A 22,919-nucleotide genomic window follows, 5' to 3' on the forward strand; every position below is an offset into this window, starting at 1 on the left:
TCTCTGTTTTATGCACGGACCCCGTGCACCCTCCGTGCTCGGGTCCGTGCCCAACTTTTCAAAATCATCAAGTTACTCCCTCGAGCCAAGTTCACACGGACCCATGCACGGATGAATGTTCGGGGTCCGTGCATGAACAAATTCTGAAAACTCAAATAAGCAAGGGTACACAGACCCCTGCATGGACATAGGCACGGGGTCCGTGCCCTGCTAAATTTTTGAAAATAACTAAGGCAGCAGAAAAAGGAATTCCAACAACAACCTAAAAACTCCAATTCAACATGCATAAACTCATACAACTCGCATAATACAGTACAAGATAGTTCTAAAGTTGTACAAAAGTTTCAAAACGTAGAACATGCAATCGGTTCCAAGTTTACAATACAAAATACATCACAAGTTCAAATACATAATTTGACTTCTACACCATGTCCCCAATCTATCATCACATCTCCATCTATCCATGTAATCTCTGACTCGGACCTGCCCCACTTGTTACCAAGCACATATACAAAGACAAGACAACAACCGGATAATCCAGTGAGAATAATATTCTCAGTAAAAGAGACAGAACATGCATTATCAAACATATATCAATCATGATTTATATAACAATCATATAATTCAAGAATAACTATAAATGAGATGCATGCCATTTAAATTCGAGATTATCAAAATCGGATAATCAAAAGGTAATTTGGTTATTTGATTTAACAGTTGGGATCCCGAGGACAAAATACTAAAACGATCACACCGACTCTCCCATTCGAGGTGGACGACGTATATTTCAATCTTCTAGACTCTGGAGCAACTATAGAGAGTTGATCAGGCCATTGGAGTAAAAATTGACGACCAATGGCACTCGACTATAATCCCCAGAACGTCTAATTCAAAATGAAGACGATTCATTTGGATCAATATGAATGCATATGAAAAGTAATTGCATATTCAAGAAAGTCTAAGTAATCCAAATAACATGCAAGTATGTGATTTCCCTGGGAAACTCGAATCAATTCGGATTCAAGTAATCGTCCCATTCAAGTCAATGTCGTCTTATACCTTTCTCGATAATTCCAAGTGCTCCAAATCTGGATAAACAACGATAATCCCATATCAAAACTCATTCGAATCCAAAACAATCGTCAATAAGGAATCTATACTATACCGTCTTCAATCTATGTATTGAATCGAATTCTGCAACTCCAACTCAACAACCTTCAAACCAATCTGAAATGAAGCAATATAGATCAATATCGACATTCAAACTCGATCGAACTATGGCTCAAACAATTCAAATCAACCGATATCCCAAAACTCCAACCGGCGGCATAACGGCTATATTTTGATCAACCGAAAAACCACAACTCAGCATATCAATCATAAACAACTCAATACAACATTCTCATTAAAATCACCTCAAAACCAACAAATCTCAAAACCCATCTGAAACGACCCTTACCTCTAATCTTAATTAATTAATAAATAAAAATGCGGATTTTTAAAAAAAATTTGCCATGACTCGTTTGAAAATAAACAAACCACCCTGTCACACGCAGCAGTTCTAACATAAAGATGAAAAAGTGATAAAAGGAATCCAAGATGCGATAACCATAAACTTCGAAAATAAAGGCAACCACACACGGTTGCAATAATAGCGATAACAAACTTCAAATCATAAAAATCAAGCACAGGGAAAAACACATCCTGACTAATACTAAAAGTACTCATAGTAAAATTCTTTATTTCAAAACATAGTCTTATGCGGAACTTAAAATAGAAACAGCGACGGTCATAGGACCTTGCACCTCCAGCGACCTCAACCGCGAGGATCCTGCCCCTCGGTCCCTAGGAACTCCTCCTCACCTGGCAAACAAATAAGCATAGTGAGTCTAATGACCCAGCAAGTATAAACAGTGTAATAACAAGGGTTTAAAATAACTGCGGTTATACTCAAAACACAGTACATAATATACTTGAAACTTAAGCTGTAAAAGTGCGTATGCTACAAGAGAATGAGGTAACATGTAAACGATGAACACACGCCAACTCACGCTATGAAACTCTAGAACTTTCTTAACTTAACTGAAACTCATGCATGACTAAAAACTGAATGCAATAAGACGAGTCAAACTGATACTGAAACTGAAACTCTAAACTTAGATCCTTGAATTGTGAACCTCTATTTTGATCGATCAATGGCTGCAGTGCACTATGCCGGAAAGACGCCGAGATTCCTCCCGACGCAACCTACCCCTTTATCTGTCATTTGGTAGGGATCCCGAGATTTCTCCCGATCTCACACTACCCGTCTATTTTGGTAGGGATCCCGGGATGTCTCCTGGTCTCGATCTACGCGTCTATGGCAAGTGAGTGAGGCATCCCCCACCCATCAATAACCTGTCTCGTCACAATCAAATCACTTCGTTCAAAAAAATATTTTCTTTTCCCTTCTTTGACTCGGCTCAAAATACTTAGCATGCATGAATAAAAGCGGCTTCCTTTGTAACATTTCGCTCGGCTCAAAGACGAGACTCAAGCACACATGTATGCAACTTTAGGATCATCGGTGCTCGGTGGGATCGTCGTCAGGACTTCTGAGGCTGCTGCGCAGGAGGTTTAGAGGAACGACTCTGCGATCGAGGAGTTGCCAGATGGGGTTAGCTTCTTTGATATATCATATCTGGAGTGCTCGTAATAGGGCTGTTTTCGAGGATGAGAGACCGGATGCTGAGTCTATCTTCCGGAAAACGCTGATTCATATTTACCGCTCGCTTGGTATTGATTGATTTTGAGATGTATATCATTTGAGATGTATTTATTTTGTTTGTATTTTTTGATTTTCAGTAGAACACTGATTTTGCGATCCCTGGGTATGCCAAGAGTATTTTGTATTACCTTTATTTACCATCTATGAAATGTGTTCATAGCCAAAAAAAAAAAAAAAAAAACTTTAGGAAATGAGAATCAACACAAAATTGTGGACATGGGGTGGGAGAGTGGCTGCCCCTAGGTGCTAAGACCCATACTTAACTCTATTGCTCACAACCAAGGCATAACCCGAGCAATCGCACCCAAAAGCCCATATCTCATTCTTACCTTAACCGAATTCGACCCCGCTCAAACCGACACTCTCCAAACACTAAAAAAACCCCTAGGACCAGATTGTATCTTCATTTGGCAGCCCAAGCAATGCATACACAACCCAACTTTGGACAGCCCCTTATTTCTTCTCAAAACTTCTGCACCGACACCTCAACTTCAAAGACCCATAACTCATTGAATACTTAACCGAAACGAGCCCATTTTATACCGACTCAACCACAACATCATAACCTATACCTAGGACCAGCCCTAAACCACGCCCAGACCTCGTTCAGTTCCTCCCCTTCCCCGAAAACAGAACTGCCCTGCCCATGGAGATCAACACCTTACAACCATTCTACTTGGAGGAAACCATCCCAAGCCCTTTTCCCTTGCCTCTACCTCCTTCCAAACCACCAAAAACACCTATAGACATGTCTTAGGACTTTCCACAAACACATAGGCAGCCCTCAATCACATGATCATGCACCAAAATGCATCAAACTCATGAACAATCAATCAAGCCCAATGCAAATCATTAAAATGTTTCAAACTCACTTCAATTTCAGCCCTAACACATGAAAAATTTCGAAATTAAAGGGCATGAAACTTCTGAATTTTTGAAAGAATGCAATATGCAACAAACCCCTACATTTCTCAAGACACAATTTACCATCCAACTCCTTAAACATCATGTATATCCAAAAATAAAAAATCCAACATAACACCTTGCTGAAAAATTCATAAAACCGAACACAACATGTCTAATAACAAAGGCATTTTGAAAATTTGCAAGGGATATAGCTAAAAAACATAGATAGCTTGTTTAAATGTCCAAGGAAATGCATATACTTGCCTTGCCTACCAAAAACCCAAGAAATTCAAAAATCAAGAGGGGAAGGATCTGGAAACCCTTGATCAACACCTAGATCAACCTCCCTAGAGGGTCTTTCGGCGACGGCGACGGAGGCGGCTGGAGCTCAAAGAAAAGGAACGGCCGAAGGGGAGGGGGAGAAAAGTGGAGAGGGGCGGCTGTTTGAGTTTTGGGTGGCTAGGGTTTGAAATAAAATGATTTATGTGTTTTAAAAGTTGAGTGTGTAGTGTGTACATGTGTGTGTAAGCATAGGTGTAAGTAATTAAAAGTAGGTGTGAGTGTTGCTTTAAAAGTACAACTTTAAAGTACTACAAATTTTGCCTACTAACTTACACTAATAAAATTTCTAAGTTTTAAAACCCCAAATTAAAAATATTAAATTGGGTTTTGCTAATCTGGGTTTATGAAAATTCTAACTTTTGAAAAAATTAAAGAATTAGCCCAATATTGCAATAATAAGAAAATTGCTTTTTGATATCCGGAAACTTCTAACTTTCAAACTTTCGCCTAATTCCCTCCTACCTCCCCACTAAACTTTTAAAATAACAAATCTTGGAATTTACCGCCGAAATCCACCATCGCCAAGCACCGGAACCGGAAGTCACTGTCTCAAAAATTTCAATAATAAATAACTTAAAATATTTGAGCACTTAAACTTTAAAGAAAACTTAAGCTATTAGTTCCAAGAAATTAAAATCATAATTATTAAAAAAGAATTTTAGGCATGGAATTTAAATTATGAAATCCTAGGTGCTACAATTTCTCCCTCCCTAATATGGAATTTCGTCCTCGAAATTAGAACTTACCAAGGAGCTCTAGATAGCGAGTCCTAATATCTGCCTCTGTCTCCCAAATGGCCTCTTCATCTGAGTGATTCAACCACTTAACCTTGACCATTGGGATAGTCTTGTTACGGAGTTTCCTCTCCTACCTCTCCATAATCCGATCAGGTCTTTCTTGATAAGTCATATGAGGTGATAATTGAAGAGGCTCAAGGTTGAGCACATGAGAAGGATTCGAGATGTACTTCCTTAGCATGGATACGTGGAAGACGTTGTGTACTCCAGCAAGATTTGGCGGCAAAGCCACCCTATAGGCTAACGTCCCCACTCTAACAAGAATCTCAAAAGGTCCAACGAACCTCGGAGCCAATTTCCCCTTCTTCCCGAATCTCATCACGCCTTTCAAAGGAGCTACTTGGATAAAAAAACATGATCACTCACTGAGAACTCCAAGTATCTCCTCCTATGATCGGCGTAACTCTTCTGCCTGCTCTGTGCAGTCCTCATCCTATCACGGATCTTGGCTACAACTTCAGCAGTCTGCTGAACAATCTCAGGTCCCAACTCTGACCTCTCATTGATCTCGGTCCATAATACCGGTGATCTACAAGGTCTCCCATAGAGTGCCTCGTAAGGCGCCATACCAATGGTGGTCTGATAGCTGTTGTTATAAGAAAATTCCACCATTGGTAACCTCGAATCCCAACTATCATGAAAGTAAATAACACAGGCTCTCAGAAGATCCTCTAGAATCTGAATCCCGATCTCGATCTACCCGTCTGGGGGTGGAAGGCAGTGCTAAACGAAAGCTTTGTCCCCATAGCTGGATGAAGACTCTTCCAAAAAGACAAAGTAAACCGCGGATCTCTATCAGACACTATGGAAACAGGGATACCATATAGTCTGACTATCTCCCGGATATACAACTCCGCATACTGAGTCATGGAGAAATTCGTCCTCATTGGAAAAAAGTGTGCCGACTTAGTGAGACGGTCGACAAAAACCCAAATAGCATTCGAACCTCTCACTGTCCTCGGCAAGCCAACAACGAAATCCATGGTAATATTCTCCCATTTCCACTCAGGAATAGGGAGTGTCTTAAGCAATCCTGCAGGTCTCTGATATTCTGCTTTGACCTGCTGGAATGTCAGACATTCTGACACAAATTGGGCGATATTACGCTTCATGCCCGGCCACCAATACAACTGCTGAAGGTCTCGATATATCTTGGTACTGCCTGGGTGGATAGAGTACGGTGATGTATGCGCCTCTGCCATAATAGTAACTCGCAGAGAATCACCTGCGGGCACCCAAAGTCTATCTCTGAACCTCACAATCCCATATACCACTGAGTACAAATCACTGCCTCCCTCGTCGGCTCTCCGTCTCCACTTACTCAACTGCTCATCAACTGCTTGAGCAACTCTGATATGGTCAAACAACGTAGTCTACCCTGACAAAGCTGACAATCTAGGAGCTCTACCATCGGCATAGAACTCTAGTCCGAATCTCTGAATCTCATCCTGCAAAGGTCTAGAAACCGTCAAAGAGACAATCACTGCTGAATTTCTACTCAATGCATCTGCGACTACATTAGCTTTACCCGGGTGGTAGCTAATATCGTAGTCATAATCTTTCACAAGATCTAACCATCTCCGCTGCCTCATATTCAACTCCTTCTAGGTGAAGAAGTATTTGAGGCTTTTATGGTCGGTGAATATCTTACACTTCTCTCCGTAGAGATAGTGTCTCCAAATCTTGAGAGCGAACACTACTGATGCTAACTCCAAATCATGAGTAGGGTAGTTCTCCTCATGATCCTTCAACTGCCTAGAAGCATAAGCGATAACCCTATCTTGCTTCATAAGCACTGCCCCAAGTCCCAACTTGGAAGCATCAGTGTAAACCACAAAATCTCCCTCTCCAGATGGCATAGCTAACACTAGTGCTGTCGTGAGAGCTTCCTTCAACACATCAAAACTCTTTTGACACTCTGGCTTCCAAATAAACTTGGCATTCTTCTTGGTCAATGCTGTCAAGGGAATCGCAATTGATGAAAAACCCTTGATAAACTTCCTATAGTAACCGGCCAATCCGAGAAAACTGCGAATCTCCGATGCGCTTCTTAGCACAGACCACCCCTTCACTGCTTGAACCTTGGAAGGATCTACTTCCACTCCATTCTTGGAAATAATATGACCCAAGAATGGTACCCTCTCTAACCAAAATTCGCACTTGTCAAACTTAGCATACAACTTACGCTCTCGGAGTACTCCTAGAATTGTCCTCAAATGCTGGGTATTTTCTTCTCTATCCTTCGAGTAAATGAGGATATCTTCAATAAAGACAATGACAAACTGATCCAAGTACGGCTGGAACACGCGGTTCATAAGATCCATGAAGACCTCGGGTGCATTCGTCATTCCAAACGGAATCACAAAGAACTCGTAGTGGCCATAACGAGTCCTAAACGCTGTCTTGAACACATCAGACTCCTTCACCTTCAACTGGTGATATCCAGAACAAAGATCAATCTTCGAAAATACAGAGGCTCCTTCTAACTGATCAAAGAGATCCTCAATCCTAGGAAGTGCGTACTTGTTCTTCACTGTTACACCATTCAACCCTCGATAGTCTATGCACAATCTTAGACTTTCGTCCTTCTTTTTCACAAAGAGGACTGGTGCGCCCCAAGGAGAGAAGCTAGGGCGTATGAACCCTTTATCAAGCAACTCTTGAATCTGCTCTTTCAGTTCCTTCATTTCTGTGGGAGCTAGTCTGTACGGTGCCTTAGAGATTGGCACAGTACCCGGTAGCAAGTCGATAGAGAACTCGACTTCTCTGTCAGGTGGGATACCTATAACATCGTCCGAAAACACATCCTCAAAATCCCTGACCACGTCCACAACTGAAATATCCGGACGAGCTGGCAACTCTAACAAAGATATACTGGCTAAGAATGCATCACATCCATCATGCACCAACTGCTTGGCTTGCATGAGAGATATAAGCTGAGTTCTCTTCGAACTCCTAGTAGCCTCGAACCAGAATGGTTCCTCTCCCTCCGGTCTGACAATCACTGATCGCTGCTGAAAATCAATCACCACAACGTTTTTCGTCATCCAATCCATCCCAAGTATCAAGTCGAACTCAGGCATGGGCAACACTATCAGATCGGCACTCACTGGTTGCCCTTGCAGCAAGAGCTCAAGATTCTTCACCATAATCCTCGTGGACAGTTCTTCCCCTAATGGGATGTTCACTGTGAACCTACCAAACAACTCTTCACACTCAATACCCCGCTTACGGGTAAATGCCTCCGAAATAAAAGAATGTATAGCTCCCGAGTCTAACAAAGCTCTAGTGGCTACACCAGCTACTACAATCCTACCTGCATTAACGGTGAATACATCCACAGAAAAGATTGAAGTTAAATAACACAAGTTCTACTTAGACTCATTCTAGGTCATCAAATCCCAAATAAGATACTACGCATGCTATTACAGTCAAGTTCTCCAAACATGCAACATGATAAAAAATTATTGACCCCGAACAAGAAAACTTAAAATCACATGTGGTAGTGAATCGTTAACTGCTCTAAACCCAAAAACTTAAGATGTTACCTGTGATGAGTGTGGTGTCTGGGTCGGCCTCCTCAGCCTGCATCATGAACACTCAACCCTGCACGGGCCTCCTCAACTCCGGGCAGACTTTAGCTAGATGACCCGGCTTCTTGCATTTGAAACACACTCCTGCTTCCTTCAAGCACTTCCCAAAGTGTGGACGGTGGCATGTCTGGCAAATAGGCTTATCCTCGGCCCTAGGAGGAGCGGGTCTCTGGGCCTGATGGTGCCCCTGGGGCCTCTGCTGCCTCTATTGTCCCTGATATGGCTTCTTGCCATGCTGCTGATGGTGACCCTGATGAGTGAAGGCCCTCTTGCTATGAACCTCGACACTGATGTCCTTCAAGGACTGCTCGGACCTCATAGCTTTCTTGACGGCAGCTGCATAATCCACTGGCTCATCCATCATCACATCCCTACGAATGGTAGGCCTCAGACATGCTACAAAGTGCTGCAACTTCTCCGCCTCATCATTCCCTATCAATGGCACGAAGTGGCAACCCCTCTCAAATTTCCGAACAAACTCGGATACAGTCAGATCTCCCTGCCGGAGACTCATGAATTCTTTCTTCAACTGCGCCCTCACCTCAGTGGTATAGTACTTCTCATAGAAGAGAGTCTTGAATGCTTCCCAAGTCAGTGTGGTAACATCAACAGTCTTCTCCACACCCTCAAACCACAAGGCGGCGTCATCCTTGAGAAGGAAAGTCATACAATGAACTCGCTCCGCATCTCCCAACTCCATGTAGCGGAAAATTTCCTCTAGCGAGTGAATCCAGCCCTCCGCTACCATCGGGTCCGTAGTACCAGAGAAGTCCTTAGGATCCATCTTCCTGAACTGCTCATAGACCATGCTAGGTCTAGCCCTCGGGGCCTTGACATGCTGCTGTAAGATACGAGCCAGGCCGGCTAGCACCTGAGCCCTAACATCAACTAGTGGAGGGGGCGGAGGAGGTGGCGGCGGCGGAGGAGACAGTGGAGGTACATGGGGATCACGTCGAGGTGCCATCTGTGCCCAAGTTCAAATTTCAAAAATTTAAATTTCATGCCTCAAGAAAAAGGTTTTATTTAAACTTAAAACATGCTCAAATAATTTAGGAAACTAATGCTACTAATATGAACAAATAGCAATATGCGAAACATAAATCTTACAGACTTTGAGGCGAGATCCCTTGAGTTTCGGCAACCGAAAGTAGGCACAGCCCAAACCAAGACCGCGCTCTGATACCAACTGAAACGATCCTTACCTCTAATCTTAATTAATTAATAAAGAAAAATGCGGATATTTAAAAAAATTTTGCCATGACTTGTTTGTAAATAAACAAACCACCCTGTCACTCGCAGCAGTTCTAACATAAAGATGAAAAAGTGATAAAAGGAATCCAAGCTGCGATAACCATAAACTTCGAAAATAAAGGCAACCACACACGGTTGCAATAATAGCGATAACAAACTTCAAATCATAAAAATCAAGCACAGGGAAAAACACATCCTGGCTAATACTGAAAGTACTCATAGTAAAATTCTTTATTTCAAAACATAGTCTTTTGCGGAACTTAAAATAGAAACAACGACGGTCATAGTGCCTTGCACCACCAGCGACCTCAATCGCGAGGATCCTGCCCCTCGGTCCTTAGGAACTCCTCCTCACCTGACAAACAAACAAGCATAGTGAGTCTAATGACACAGCAAGTATAAACAATGTAATAACAAGAGTTTAAAATAACTGCGGTAATACTCAAAATACAGTACATAATATACTTGAAACTTAAGCTGTAAAAGTGCGTATGCTACAAGAGAATGAGGTAACATGTAAACGATGAACACACACCAACTCACGCTGTGAAATTCTAGAACTTTCTTAACTTAACTGACACTCATGCATGACTAAATACTGAATGCACTAAGATGAGTCAAACTGATACTGAAACTGAAACTATAAACTTAGATCCTTGAATTGTGACCCTCTATTTTGATCGATCAATGGCTGCAGTGCACTATGCCGGCAAGACGCCGAGATTCCTCTCGACGCGACTTACCCCTTTATCTGTCATTTGGTAAGGATCCCGAGATTTCTCCCGATCTCACACTACCCGTCTATTTTGGTAGGGATCCCGGGATGTCTCCCGATCTCGATCTACCCGTCTATGGCAAGTGAGTGAGGCATCCCCCACCCATCAATACCTTGTCTTGTCACAATCAAATCACTTCGTTGAAAAAAATATTTTATTTTCCCTTCTTTGACTCGGCTCAAAATACTTAGCATGCATGAATAAAAGCGGCTTCCTTTGTAACATTTCGCTCGGCTCAAAGAAGAGACTCAAGAACACATGTATGCAACTTTAGGAAATGAGAATCAACACAAAATTGTGGACATGGGGTGGGAGAGTGGCTGCCCCTAGGTGCTAAAACCCATACTTAACTCTATTGCTCACAACCAAGGCATAACCCGAGCAATCGCACCCAAAAGCCCATATCTCATTCTTACCTTAACCGAATTCGACCCCGCTCGAACCGACACTCTCCATACACTACAAAAAACCCCTAGGACCAGATTGTATCCTCATTTGACAGACCAAGCAATGCATACACAACCCAAATTTGGACAGCCCCTTATTTATTCCCAGAAATTCTGCACCGACACCTCAACTTCAAAGACCCATAACTCATTGAATACTTAACCGAAACGAGCTCATTTTATACCGAATCGACCACAACATCATAACCTAGACCTAGGACCAGCCCTAACCACGCCCAGACCTCGTTCAGTTCCTCCCCTGCCCCGAAAACAGAACTGCCCTTCCCATGGAGATCAACACCTTACAACCATTTTACTTGGAGGAAACCATCCCAAGCCCTTTTCCCTTGCCTCTACCTCCTTCCAAACTACCAAACACGCCTATAGACATGTATTAGGACTTTCCACAAACACATAGGCAGCCCTCAACCACACTTCAACTCCACATTTCGAAAATCACATGATCATGCACCAAAATGCATCAAACTCATGAACAATCAATCAAGCCCAATGCAAATCATTAAAATGCTTCAAACTCACGTCAATTTCAGCCCTAACACATGCAAAATTTCGAAATTAAAGGACATGAAACTTCTTAATTTTTGAAATAATGCAATATGCAACAAACCCCTACATTTCTCAAGACACAATTTACCATCCAACTCCTTAAAAATCATGTATATCCAAAAATCGAAAATCCAACATAACCCCTTGCTGAAAAATTCATAAAACCTAACACAACATGTCTAATAACAAAGGCATTTTGAAAATTTGCAAGGGATATAGCTAAAAAACATAGATAGCTTGTTTAAATGCCCAAGGAAATGCATATACTTTCCTTGCCTACCAAAAGCCCAAGAAATTCAAAAATCAAGAGGGAAAGAGATGGAAACCCTTGATAAACACCTAGAACAACCTCCCTAGAGGGTCTTCCAGCGACGGCGGCGGCGGCGGCTGGAGCTCAAAGAAAAGGAACGGCCGAAGGGGAGGGGGAGAAAAGAGGAGAGGGGCGGCTGTTTGAGTTTTGGGTGGCTAGGGTTTGAAATAAAATTATTTAAGTGTTTTAAAAGTTGAGTGTGTAGTGTGTACATGTGTGTGTAAGCATAGGTGTAAGTAATTAAAAGTAGGTGTGAGTGTTGCTTTAAAAGTACAACTTTAAAGTACTACAACTTTTGCTTACTAACTTACACTAATAAAATTCATAAGTTTTAAAACCCCAAATTAAAAATATTAAATTGGGTTTTACTAATCCGGGTTTATGAAAATTCTAACTTTTGAAAAAATTAAAGAATTAGCCCAATATTGCAATAATAAGAAAAATGCTTTTTGATACCTGGAAACTTCTAACTTTCAAACTTTCACCTAATTCCCTTCTACCTCCATACTAAACTTTTAAAATAACAAATCTTGGAATTTACCGCCGAAATCCACCATCGCCAAGCAACGTAACCAGAAGTCACTGTCTCAAAAATTTCAATAATAAATAACTTAAAATATTTTAGCACTTAAATTTTAAAGGAAACTTAAGCAATTAATTCCAAGCAATTAAAATCATAATTATTAAAAAAGAATTTTAGGCATGGAATTTAAATTATGAAATCCTAGGTGCTACACCATCTTTTCGAAAATCACTCAAAAATTCTTAACAATTCCAAATGACGTTCTATTTTTGATCTGACTAAGAATAAACGATACGAGCTAGCTCAAGAACATCATACCAAAAAAGAATCGAATTCCAACGACATCCGAAAAATAAAATATAACCGATCGGAGAAATACTTACAATATAATGAAGCCCTCGAAGCCGGGATCGTAAAACTAACTTCGGATAAAAATTCTGCCGGACGGATCGAGCGTAATCGGAAATCTGAAAGCTTGAAGATCTCGCTTCTTGTCTTCAATGGAGGGAGAAACCAATGGAGAAGAAAGGAAATGAAGAAGGAAGGACTAGTCAACCCAAACAAGTTGAAGATAATATATAAAATTTCTATTTTTCACTCTAGTCCCTGAAAATTCTAAAATTTGCAAAACAGTCCTTGATCAATATCAAGTCCCTCCTCTAATTCTCTAATCTCCTATTATCTCATATAAATTCAATTAAGATAAATTTGGGGCGTTACATCTTACCATGTAGCTTCTTCCGTACATCGACCTTTCCATTCAACCAACACCTGCAATATATCTTTGTCACCTGTTTTTTGTATTTATTTTCCAGGACCCTGAGAGGTTCAAAACCCATTGCGAAATCTGCCTCCAGACCCTTTGGGAGCTCATGTGGTACCTGCCCTACTCCTATTGACTGTTTCAACAATGACACAAGCTGAGGATTGAGTATCATAGAATCTCTTTTGAATTCTTTACAAACACCCTCCTTGCAAGAAACATATTTATACGAAGTTATAAAGCAGGTGTTCTTGTTCTTGTTAAAATAATGCTTCTTAACTCGAACTCTAGTTTTTTCCACCATATTAAACCCAAAACTTCCAATCCTCCTCTAGGCTATCAAATTTCATATCAATCTTAGGCTTGAATTCAATGTTGGAACTAAAATCCATCAAGAATCTCAACTTATCTTATTATATTATTACAGTAGACATCCTCTAATTAACTAAATTTTAATTAATTGGTGAAACTTTATTTAAAATTACCATTATATCCTAACTAAGTTTTCAAGAAAACTAAAATTATTAGGCAAATTACTCATTTTTCTATGACTTCCTCTTTTTTAGCCGTTATATATATATATATATATATATATATATATATATATATATATATATATATATATATATATATAGAGTTTCTTTCAAGTGCCCACCTATCATGCCCACCAATGATGTGTCACTATTCTATTGGACCTACAATTTATCACATCCAATAGAATAGTGCCACATCATTGGTGGGAATGGTAGATGTGTCACTATTCTATTGGACTTACAATTTATCACATCCAATAGAATAGTGCCACATCATTGGTGGGCATGGTAGTGGGCATGATAGGTGGGCACTTGAAAGAAACTCTATATATATATATATATATATAGAACCAGAATGATATTCACTTTGTGTCTTTTGATATTTTTTATTTACGAAATACCACACTTTGTAAAATTGATATATCTATTGTGTTTTTGCAACTATTTGTTTAGCAAAACGCTATATTTTTTGTATTTTTTTAATTTTAAAAAATCTTTAAAAATGGATTGTATGAGCACGCAACGCTTGCTGTTGCGTGCAACGGAATACTAATATGTCTATGATATTTTTGACCCATTTCAGTCTCGATTTTAATATACGTTGAGAAAAAAGTAGTAGCTCGATTTTTAATTAAGTTAATCATATGTCTAAACATGTTTAATTGGTGAAAACATGATTATGGGACTTCCAGTTGGAATTAAAGAGTTGTAAATCAGATCCAGATCAATCGAAAATGGTTCCAAGGAGTTAAAATTAATGGACAGTTCGGAAGCTCCGAAGAGTAGTTCGGAAACAGCGTTGTACGTTGGAGGCAGAGGATGAGTTCAGAAGCTTTGAACTCAAGATTGGAAGATCCGATCGCCTTTGGATAAGAAAGTATGGGCTTTCTGATTCGTGAACTGACGTGAGATAGATCGGAAACTCCGAACCTCAATTCGGAATGTCCGAACTCTGTCGGAAGAAGTGTGTTGTCCAATCAGGGACACACATTCGGTGGCTAGAGATCGGAAGCTCTAAAGTGCGTACAGAATCTTCGAACATGGGATCGGTAGTTCCGATCATCATCTATTCAGAAGGTCCAAACTCTGTCGGAATAAGTGTGATGTCCAATCAGGGACACACATTCGATGGCTACTGGCTAGAGATCGGAAGCTCCAAAGTCCGTTCGAAAGCTCCGAACGTGGGATCGATAGTTTCGATCGTTGTCTATAAATAGGGGCCGATGGCTTCATTTCCATTCACCAATTCACTCTTATCTCTCTCGTTTTTGGTGGTTTTGGAGGGTTTTCTGGGCGTTGTCTTGAGGGTCATTTGATAACGAGGTGCTACCAGGATCGTAGCAGAATTGTGCCTAGGTTTTGAGGTCATCATCATCAAAAGACTAACGACAGACGTAGGTATAATGCTAGACTCTGATTAGCTTCAGTGAGTAGCTATTAGTCTAGTTAAGTCTATTAGAAAGCAATAAGTGATATGATGATTATCTACTTATAGGCTTGGACTAGAGTACCAGTGTTGCTAGGTAGCTTGTATTGAGGTACGGACGTACTATCCGATAGAGCTGTCAGACGGGCCGGCCCGCCCCGCCCCAACCAGCGGCCAGTTTGGGTTGACCCATTTAGGCCCGCCTCCAAACAGGCCATAAAAAACCCAACCCGTCGTTCCCCGTCGCAGATTGCAGGCTAGGCAGGCCAACCCGCCAAAAATTTTAAAAAATAAAAAATTCAAAAAACAAAATTATTATTTGAGATTGAAAAAATTATATCAAAAATGTTACACAATAACAAATAATAAATGTCAAATTAAACAATTCATATAAAATTTTGATGTTAACTATTATATTTTGGATAAAAAAATCACATTTCCAAATAATATAAATAGATATTTAACCATAAAAAAATAATAATATAATATATTAAAAAGACTACAAATACTAGTTTTAAAATTTTAAAATCATATTATTTAAAAATAAGTGTTTTTATGCCAATAATTCAAAAAAAATTAAATTTTTTTTTAAAAAACTGGCGGGCAGCCCCGCCTTGCCCCGCCCCGCCTCGAACCGTGGCCCATTTAGGCCCGCCTCCAAATGGGCCAGTAAAACCCTAACCTAACCCGCCAGTTTTTCATGGGGGACGGGCTGGCCCGACGGGCCCGACCCGTTTTGACGGCTCTACTATCCGAGATATCTTGGTTGAGTATACATGTTCTATGTTTGCGTGTTTATATGGCATGTATTATGCGTATATAGTATGTCACGATTATTATGCTGCATGCATTATCATGTTGAACATGTATCTTGATATAACCTATACCGAGGTCGCTCAACCCCGAGTTATTGAGCAGATGGATGGATCTGTGGTATTTCGAATCATGTCACCTATATCCACAGTTTCTTTCTAGTATGAGAGTCACCTCTTGATGTGACGGATCCAGCGTGCTACATACCATGGAACCTCTTGTTGAGCAGAGTTTTACCGTGATAGATTTTCGATACCTGTTCATTTGCATTAGCATTCATAACATGTGTATGCTAATAATTTCGTACTGAGCGTTGTTAGCTCACGTCCTTGGTTTTTGGTTTTTGACACCCCATTCCATGGGGCATGACTTAGGTTGAACGAACTGGGAGGTAACAGTCGTTGAGCTGCAGCGGTGTTGAGATTGTTTCCATACCAGGTTTCTATTTGTGGATTATCAGTACTATCTTTCGATTGAGTTGTGTAAAAAATATTTTAGTTGATTTCAGTACCGGTAGTATTTCGTCGGTTGGTTTGTAGAATCTTTTAAGTGTCCGCTAGTTTTATTTTTGAGTTACTCTGCTTTAAAATTTTATTGCATGCTTACGTTGATTAGTAGGTGATTTCGGAGCGGGTCACTATAAAAAAAAATGTAATAAATTCTCTGTTACATATTAAGTGCAACAAATTAATAATAAGATAATATAACTAATATTCAAGAACATTAAGGCAAGAGTAGCACTCCTGTGAGACGGATCAATCCTACCCATATTTATAATAATAAGTAATACTTTTAGCATAAATTGTAATAGTTTTTAATGGATAACCCATATAAAAAATCCGTCTCATAAAAATGACCCTTGAGACCGTCTCATATAAGTTTTTGCCTTAAGGTAAAACCACAAGCACGGTGGCGAAGAAAAATTCTTCACCCTTACCAAGAATTATAAATTCGTCATCAAATTTTACATGGCTATATATATATATAATTGTCACTCAAATCTCCTACAATGATGATACTTAAATATAACATCATAAACCACAAGCAAAAATGCATAATTAACAAGCATCTCTTAATAACACAATGAAAAACAAACAAAAAAAAATAAAAAATATTCGGATGTCAAACAATTAGAAGAAAATTGGACATGTAAAAAAGATCAAGAAATTTGAACCCTGTATATTCATCGAGCTTTCTTGGAAACAAAAATTCGAATGGAGGGACAAAAGAGATTCGAGTCTTCACTCCAAAACAGAAGAAAAAATTGAATGATATAAAATACATTTCAAAACGTACGGGTTGAAATAGGAGAAAAAATAAATAAATAAAAATGAAAGAGATATTCGAGTCTTCATTGCAGAATAAAATAATGATAGAAAAAAAAAGTTTTAAAATAAAAATGAAATCTTAGGGTACAAATTTAAAAATTTACTTAAACTTAAATTTGATTTTAAAAAATATTTTTAATTAATACTCAATTATACAAATTTAAGTAATAAAAAAATTATAAAAATTTAAACTAACAAAAAAAAAAGAAAAGAAAAAGAGTTCCAACTCAAACTTTAGTAGTTTACGTATCTTGGGAGACTTCACCCTAATCTTAGGATATAATCCTAATGTGAATTTCAAGGTGGACATGAAATTTCTAAAAAAAAAAGTGAAAAAATAATACGAGATGATCTTATGAGTTAATTTAATTTTGTGAGACGAACTTTTTATTTGGGTCACCAATGAAAAATATTTCTTACTTATATCTCAAAAAATAATTTTTTTAATTGTAAATATGATTGAGATTGACACGTGACACGAAATAAAATCCGTGAGTGAGACTATCTCATAAAAAAACTTCATGTTTGAGTTCATTAAAAAAATGTGAAACCTATGTAAAATAAATATCAACACTTAAATGTATCCTATGACATAACACTCTCACTTCCTCACCGACTATCAAAACCCATGGTCGAAGGTCCGAATCCGATCAGAGTCTGCTCATTTGTGACTCTCTCTGGGCCTTATTTTAGGGAGTAAAAAATAAAAATAAAATTACCAAATCCGGAAAATAAGCAAAAGAGATAACTCAAAAATGGAAACCTAAACTTCTACAAGAAACTAATTACTCAAGCAAAAGAGATAACTCAAAAATGGAAACCTAAACTTCTACAAGAAACTAATTACTCAATAAGGGTGATTTCATTTGTTCTACACTTGCATCGCATTGAGAAAAATCTCCCCAACACTTTTTTTGTTCGAAAACATCTCCCGTGGTGAAAGAAACATGTAGAACTTATTATCTGTACTTTTTTAATTAATTAAATTTCAAATGAAATGTTCAAATAGACCAAAGTGTTTCACCCATTTAGCTTAGAATCACATTTGTATAGACAAAATATATACACACACGCTTCCAAAGAGGTGTCTCAAATTGGTGGAGTAGGTAACTGATAAGCATTTGATCATTAATAGATGCTCGACACCATACCAATACTTTTTTGGGTTAGCCTTACCCAGTGCAGTTATATGCCTAACGTGATTTACAGACTATTGCGTTAGTTCGAAGGTTTACTCAATTCGCACCGAAAAATAGCGTTGCGAGTTTTCATGTCGTAAAAACATACACATTAAATGTGTGTGATGACATGGAGGTCAAAGAAATTGGCGAGTGATAAAAGGTGGCACAAATGACGACCAATGACAAACTCCCCAACCTTATCCTCCATGATGAACCTAATCTTCCTACAACCCAAACCAACCATTTCTCTTCACATATCGCAGTGCCTCTTATCTATTCCATTATCCACGATATTCATCGAATTTAGACAGTGAGAGAAAAAAAGCGAAAAGAAAAACTAGGGGCCGATCGGTCAAGTAAATCATGGCCTCCACTGCTTGTTTTCTGCATCAGATTTCGACCCTCTCTTCCAAAGCAGCAAGAACTTGCTCTCAGCGCAGCTATGTGAGGTCCAGCCACATCGTCTGCCAAGCCCAGAAACAGGATGATGCAGCCGCCGTGTCTCGTCGACTGGCCCTCACTGTTCTCATTGGTGCTGCTGCCATTGGCTCCAAGGTTTCACCTGCAGATGCTGCTTATGGAGAATCTGGTACATCTTTCTTTCCTTTTTTTTAATATTCGAGTACATTGGTAAACTTGTGATATCTGTTGTTATCGAGTCTGAAAGTCGATCAATACATCAACTGAGTGCCACAAGCAAATGATTATATATATATATATGTGCAGCCAATATATTTGGAAAGCCCAAGACAAACACAGAGTACATACCTTACGTTGGTGATGGATTCAAGATAGAGATTCCCTCAAAGTGGAACCCAAGCAAAGAGAGGGAGTTCCCAGGTCAGGTGCTGAGATATGAAGACAACTTTGATGCAACCAGCAACGTTTCTGTTATCATCACCCCCACTGACAAAAAATCCATCACAGACTACGGTCCCCCCGAAGCCTTCCTCGCCGGAGTACGTATTTACTACATTATACATCCATAACTGCTTTGTGGATCTGGCCAATAAGTTTATGCAAAAAAGTGTATCTTAAAATTTTTCAGGTGGACTTTCTTCTGGGAAAACAATCCTACTTCGGTAAAACTGATTCAGAGGTAAAGATCACTAGTTTTGTAGGATGACACGATTTCAAAATGTCACCTGTTTAACAAGCACATTTGGCTTTGTACAGGGTGGATTTGATTCGGGAGCCGTGGCAACTGCCAACATACTGGAGACATCGACCCCGGTGATTGGTGGGAAGCAATACTATTTCTTGTCTGTGTTGACAAGAACAGCAGATGGAGATGAAGGTGGCAAACACCAGCTGATTACGGCCTCAGTTTCGGACGGAAAGCTCTACATCTGCAAGGCTCAGGCTGGAGACAAAAGATGGTTCAAAGGTGCAAGGAAGTTTGTAGAGGGCACATCGAGTTCTTTCGGTATTGCTTGAGAAATCAGAGAGTATATATATTTGGTGTAATTCTTTATGTGATTTAACTACAATATATAACACTTGATCCATTGAATCTGTTTCAGGTTAAAATATATTGAGTTGTGGTCCTTGGCAGCTTTCTCTGTTGTCTTTCTTTTCTTCCTAACAAGGGATTTATTACAGTTTTGTTCCAAAACCAACTCGTGAACAGGTCGTAGTCATATCATCATTTAAAGATTTCGAGCCTTTATCCTATTGCACCGAGATATATCACCTGAGCGTACTCTCTAGTCGAAGTCTATCGACGACTTGGACAGAATTTAGTTCTCTCCTCGTTCAATACTCCACCTCAATCCATTTTCAAATTTCCAACAAATCTCACTGGAAAATTAGCCATACGTGAGAAAAAACCACGAAGACAGTAGCCTAGAACATCGATAAGAAGATACTTAGAATGTAAGGGACTCTACCCTTTTTGTGGCCATAAGTTTGTACAGAAGTATATGAACTTACTAAAGTTCTAGATGCCCAGTATTGCGATCATCATCCAACAAATTTTCTCACTGATCATGAGGCAATGGTTGATGGAAATCTCAATATTGCATGTCATAATCACCACTAGTTGTTAACATAATTCCAGGAGACTACAACAAAAACGCTGAAAAACTACGGTGAAAAAACATAGTTAATTGGGATTGTAAAACCGATGTTAAACGCTATATAGTTAAAAGTGCGGTCATAGACTACGGTTTTAAACCGTAGTCTTATGTCGTAAAAGACTACGGTGAAAAAACGTAGTTAATTGGGGTTGTAAAACCGATGTTAAACGCTATGTAGTTAAAAAAGTGCGGTCATAGACTACGGTTTTAAACCGTAGACTTTTGTCGTAAAAAACTACGGTTTAAAACCGTAGTCTTTATGTCGTAAAAACTATAGTCTTTCATAGACTACGGTGAAAAACCGTAGTCTTTTGTCGTTAAAGACAACGGTTTAAAAACGTAGTTTTTTTTTAAATAAAAAACAAAAAAAATTAAAATTTAATACACAATTTTTCAATATTATAAATCATTTAAAATACAAAATTCGAAAATAAAATTTAATATACAATTTTTCATCAATCAAAAATAATATTCACAAAATTCTGAAGAAAATTAATAGGGAAAAATAATAGGCAAAAAAAATCAATAAAATGAGAAATCTAATTTCTAAGTTGAATAAATAAACACCGGAGACCTTCCCCATGGATTCCAGCTCAAATTGTAGCTCAAGAAACCAAATTTTCTTCTCCTGGTCCTCTTCTTGATTCAATAGGTTTTCGACCAGTTACTAGTTGCAACAGAACGACTTCAAAGATGTAAACATCGATTTTATCGGACCCTTTGCCGTGCTAGGTTTATTCAGGAGCCAAGTACCTATAAGATTCAAGAAAAAAAGTCTTTGTTTTTAGAATGGAATATGAGAATGTATATTCCTTCAGAAGATATTGCCAAATTTCGTGAAGAACAGAGCTCATGGCATGCATCACATTTCAAAGTACTAGTGTTACCTGAGCTTCAGCTTTACTCTTATCATATCTTTGTGCAAGTTGTCGAGCATCTTCTAGTGGAGATCCGACTCCCATGGTCTTAAAGGCTCTACAACCTGGAATATTATTTCATCACTGAATACAGTGATAATAGTAAGAAACACATATTTTCTTTGAAAATGAAATCGTAAGATACAAGATAGAACTTAGAACAGTAAATGCACTACATATTATTTGCTAGATATATTGTAATTATGTAGTAGATCGGATCTGGAAAAACTGACACCGAGCTATATTTGACTAATCATGTCACAAGAGATTTAAATTCCCAGACTTGGCATAAGTCAGAAAAGCTTGAACCATTTCCGTCACTGCAATCAAACAAATAAATAAATGCATAGATAAAACTTATTTGAAAAGGGTAGGCTGCAAAGTCCCTAAAAAAAGTTCTACCAAATTCTCAGCCTCCTAATTTCCACCTTTTCAGCTGCACCGGGCTGTTGAGGGACCTGTACAGATCTCGAAGAGCTTGAACTGCATAAAAGAAGAAAAAAACAAAAACAAAAAAGTTGTCGCTCAGAGTAATGTTGCACCATTTCATGCCATTGCATTGCCTCCTCCAAGCTGCTGAAAAATATAGAAGTCACAGGTCATGAACTATATTAAGCTCACGGTTTGTTCCACTGATATTTTTATTCACAAGCTACAGTTTTTTAAACAAAAACATAAAACAAAAACTGACAGAAATCGTATTGTAATTGTAGGTTAAAATCAAGAGTCAGTGTTGTCCGTGGTGTCACAACATCAACGACAACACAGTGCAGCGGAAAATAAACAAAAATAAATAACACAAGAAATTAATTTTGCACGAGTATAAAAACTCGTGCGGGTGCCTTAGGGCTAAATATCACCAGTAAACGTAAGATCAGTCTTACAAAGATAATCCTAGTTATTTTACGAAAAATCATTAAATCCTAAATTTCTCAACAAGTTGAGAAATCAAATTTGCATCCTAAAATACAATCAGAGTATAAAAGAAATCAGATGCAACTCTCGTAGCCTAAATTTGAAGAGACAGTAAAGATCTTCAACAACACAGTTCCCACAGTGTTATCTCTGATGTTTTCAACACGAACGGCAGCACGGAGACACTTAGTAACGACGACTACAAAATATCTTCAGAATCTTCGAATTCTTCAATGTGATTTTTTCTGAAAGATCTCTGAATTCTCCTCTGAAGTGTCCGTTTGTTTGTGCTCAGAAATCCTTTACTTATAGATGAGAGTCCAAGCATGGAAGGATTTCCTTGTAGAGTCCTACACAATTAAGGAAATAAGTCTTTGTTAGGAATAAGATTCTTTTGAACACAAACAATAATATCTCGATAATATTTGATAACAATGATAACCAATAATTCATTATCAAGATATTAATGAATCTAGGTAAATATCTATCTATAGATTTTCGATAAAAGCATATAATATTTAACCTATCATATCATATCTTGATAATATTTTATAAACATAAATCACTTAATTTCCTAATCAAGATATAATATTCATTCTAGATAAATATCTATCCTAGTCAATATCGAGAGCATATAATATTTATACTAGATCCTATCTTTGTCTAGAAGGCAAAATTCAAATGCAA

The 22,919-nt window shown here is 38.7% G+C and overlaps 2 protein-coding genes across 2 annotated transcripts; one reads left to right on the forward strand and one right to left on the reverse strand.

The window, feature by feature from the left end:
* Positions 1–8,610: 8,610 nt before the first annotated feature.
* LOC140879330 (uncharacterized) lies at positions 8,611–9,369 on the reverse strand. Its single transcript, XM_073283008.1, has one exon. The coding sequence runs from the start codon at positions 9,367–9,369 to the stop codon at positions 8,611–8,613; it is 759 nt and encodes a 252-aa protein (XP_073139109.1).
* Positions 9,370–18,549: 9,180 nt separating this feature from the next.
* Positions 18,550–19,876, forward strand: LOC140882090 (oxygen-evolving enhancer protein 2, chloroplastic-like). Its single transcript, XM_073287843.1, has 4 exons — positions 18,550–18,911; positions 19,049–19,281; positions 19,371–19,421; positions 19,499–19,876. The coding sequence occupies exons 1-4, from the start codon at positions 18,686–18,688 to the stop codon at positions 19,757–19,759; spliced, it is 771 nt and encodes a 256-aa protein (XP_073143944.1). The 5' UTR covers positions 18,550–18,685; the 3' UTR covers positions 19,760–19,876.
* The last annotated feature ends 3,043 nt before the right edge of the window (positions 19,877–22,919 follow it).

This window comes from Henckelia pumila, chromosome 2, assembly GCF_033568475.1.
Source record: "Henckelia pumila isolate YLH828 chromosome 2, ASM3356847v2, whole genome shotgun sequence".
NCBI classification, from domain to species: Eukaryota; Viridiplantae; Streptophyta; class Magnoliopsida; order Lamiales; family Gesneriaceae; genus Henckelia; species Henckelia pumila.

Bases quoted from the DNA above. Each gene is read 5' to 3' on its own strand.
- LOC140879330 (XM_073283008.1), bottom strand. From the start codon at position 9,369: ATGGCACCTCGACGTGATCCCCATGTACCTCCACTGTCTCCTCCGCCG.
- LOC140882090 (XM_073287843.1), top strand. From the start codon at position 18,686: ATGGCCTCCACTGCTTGTTTTCTGCATCAGATTTCGACCCTCTCTTCC. The intron at 18,912-19,048 runs GTACATCTTTCT...ATATATGTGCAG, and splicing joins TGCTGCTTATGGAGAATCTG to CCAATATATTTGGAAAGCCC. The intron at 19,282-19,370 runs GTACGTATTTAC...AAAATTTTTCAG, and splicing joins CCGAAGCCTTCCTCGCCGGA to GTGGACTTTCTTCTGGGAAA.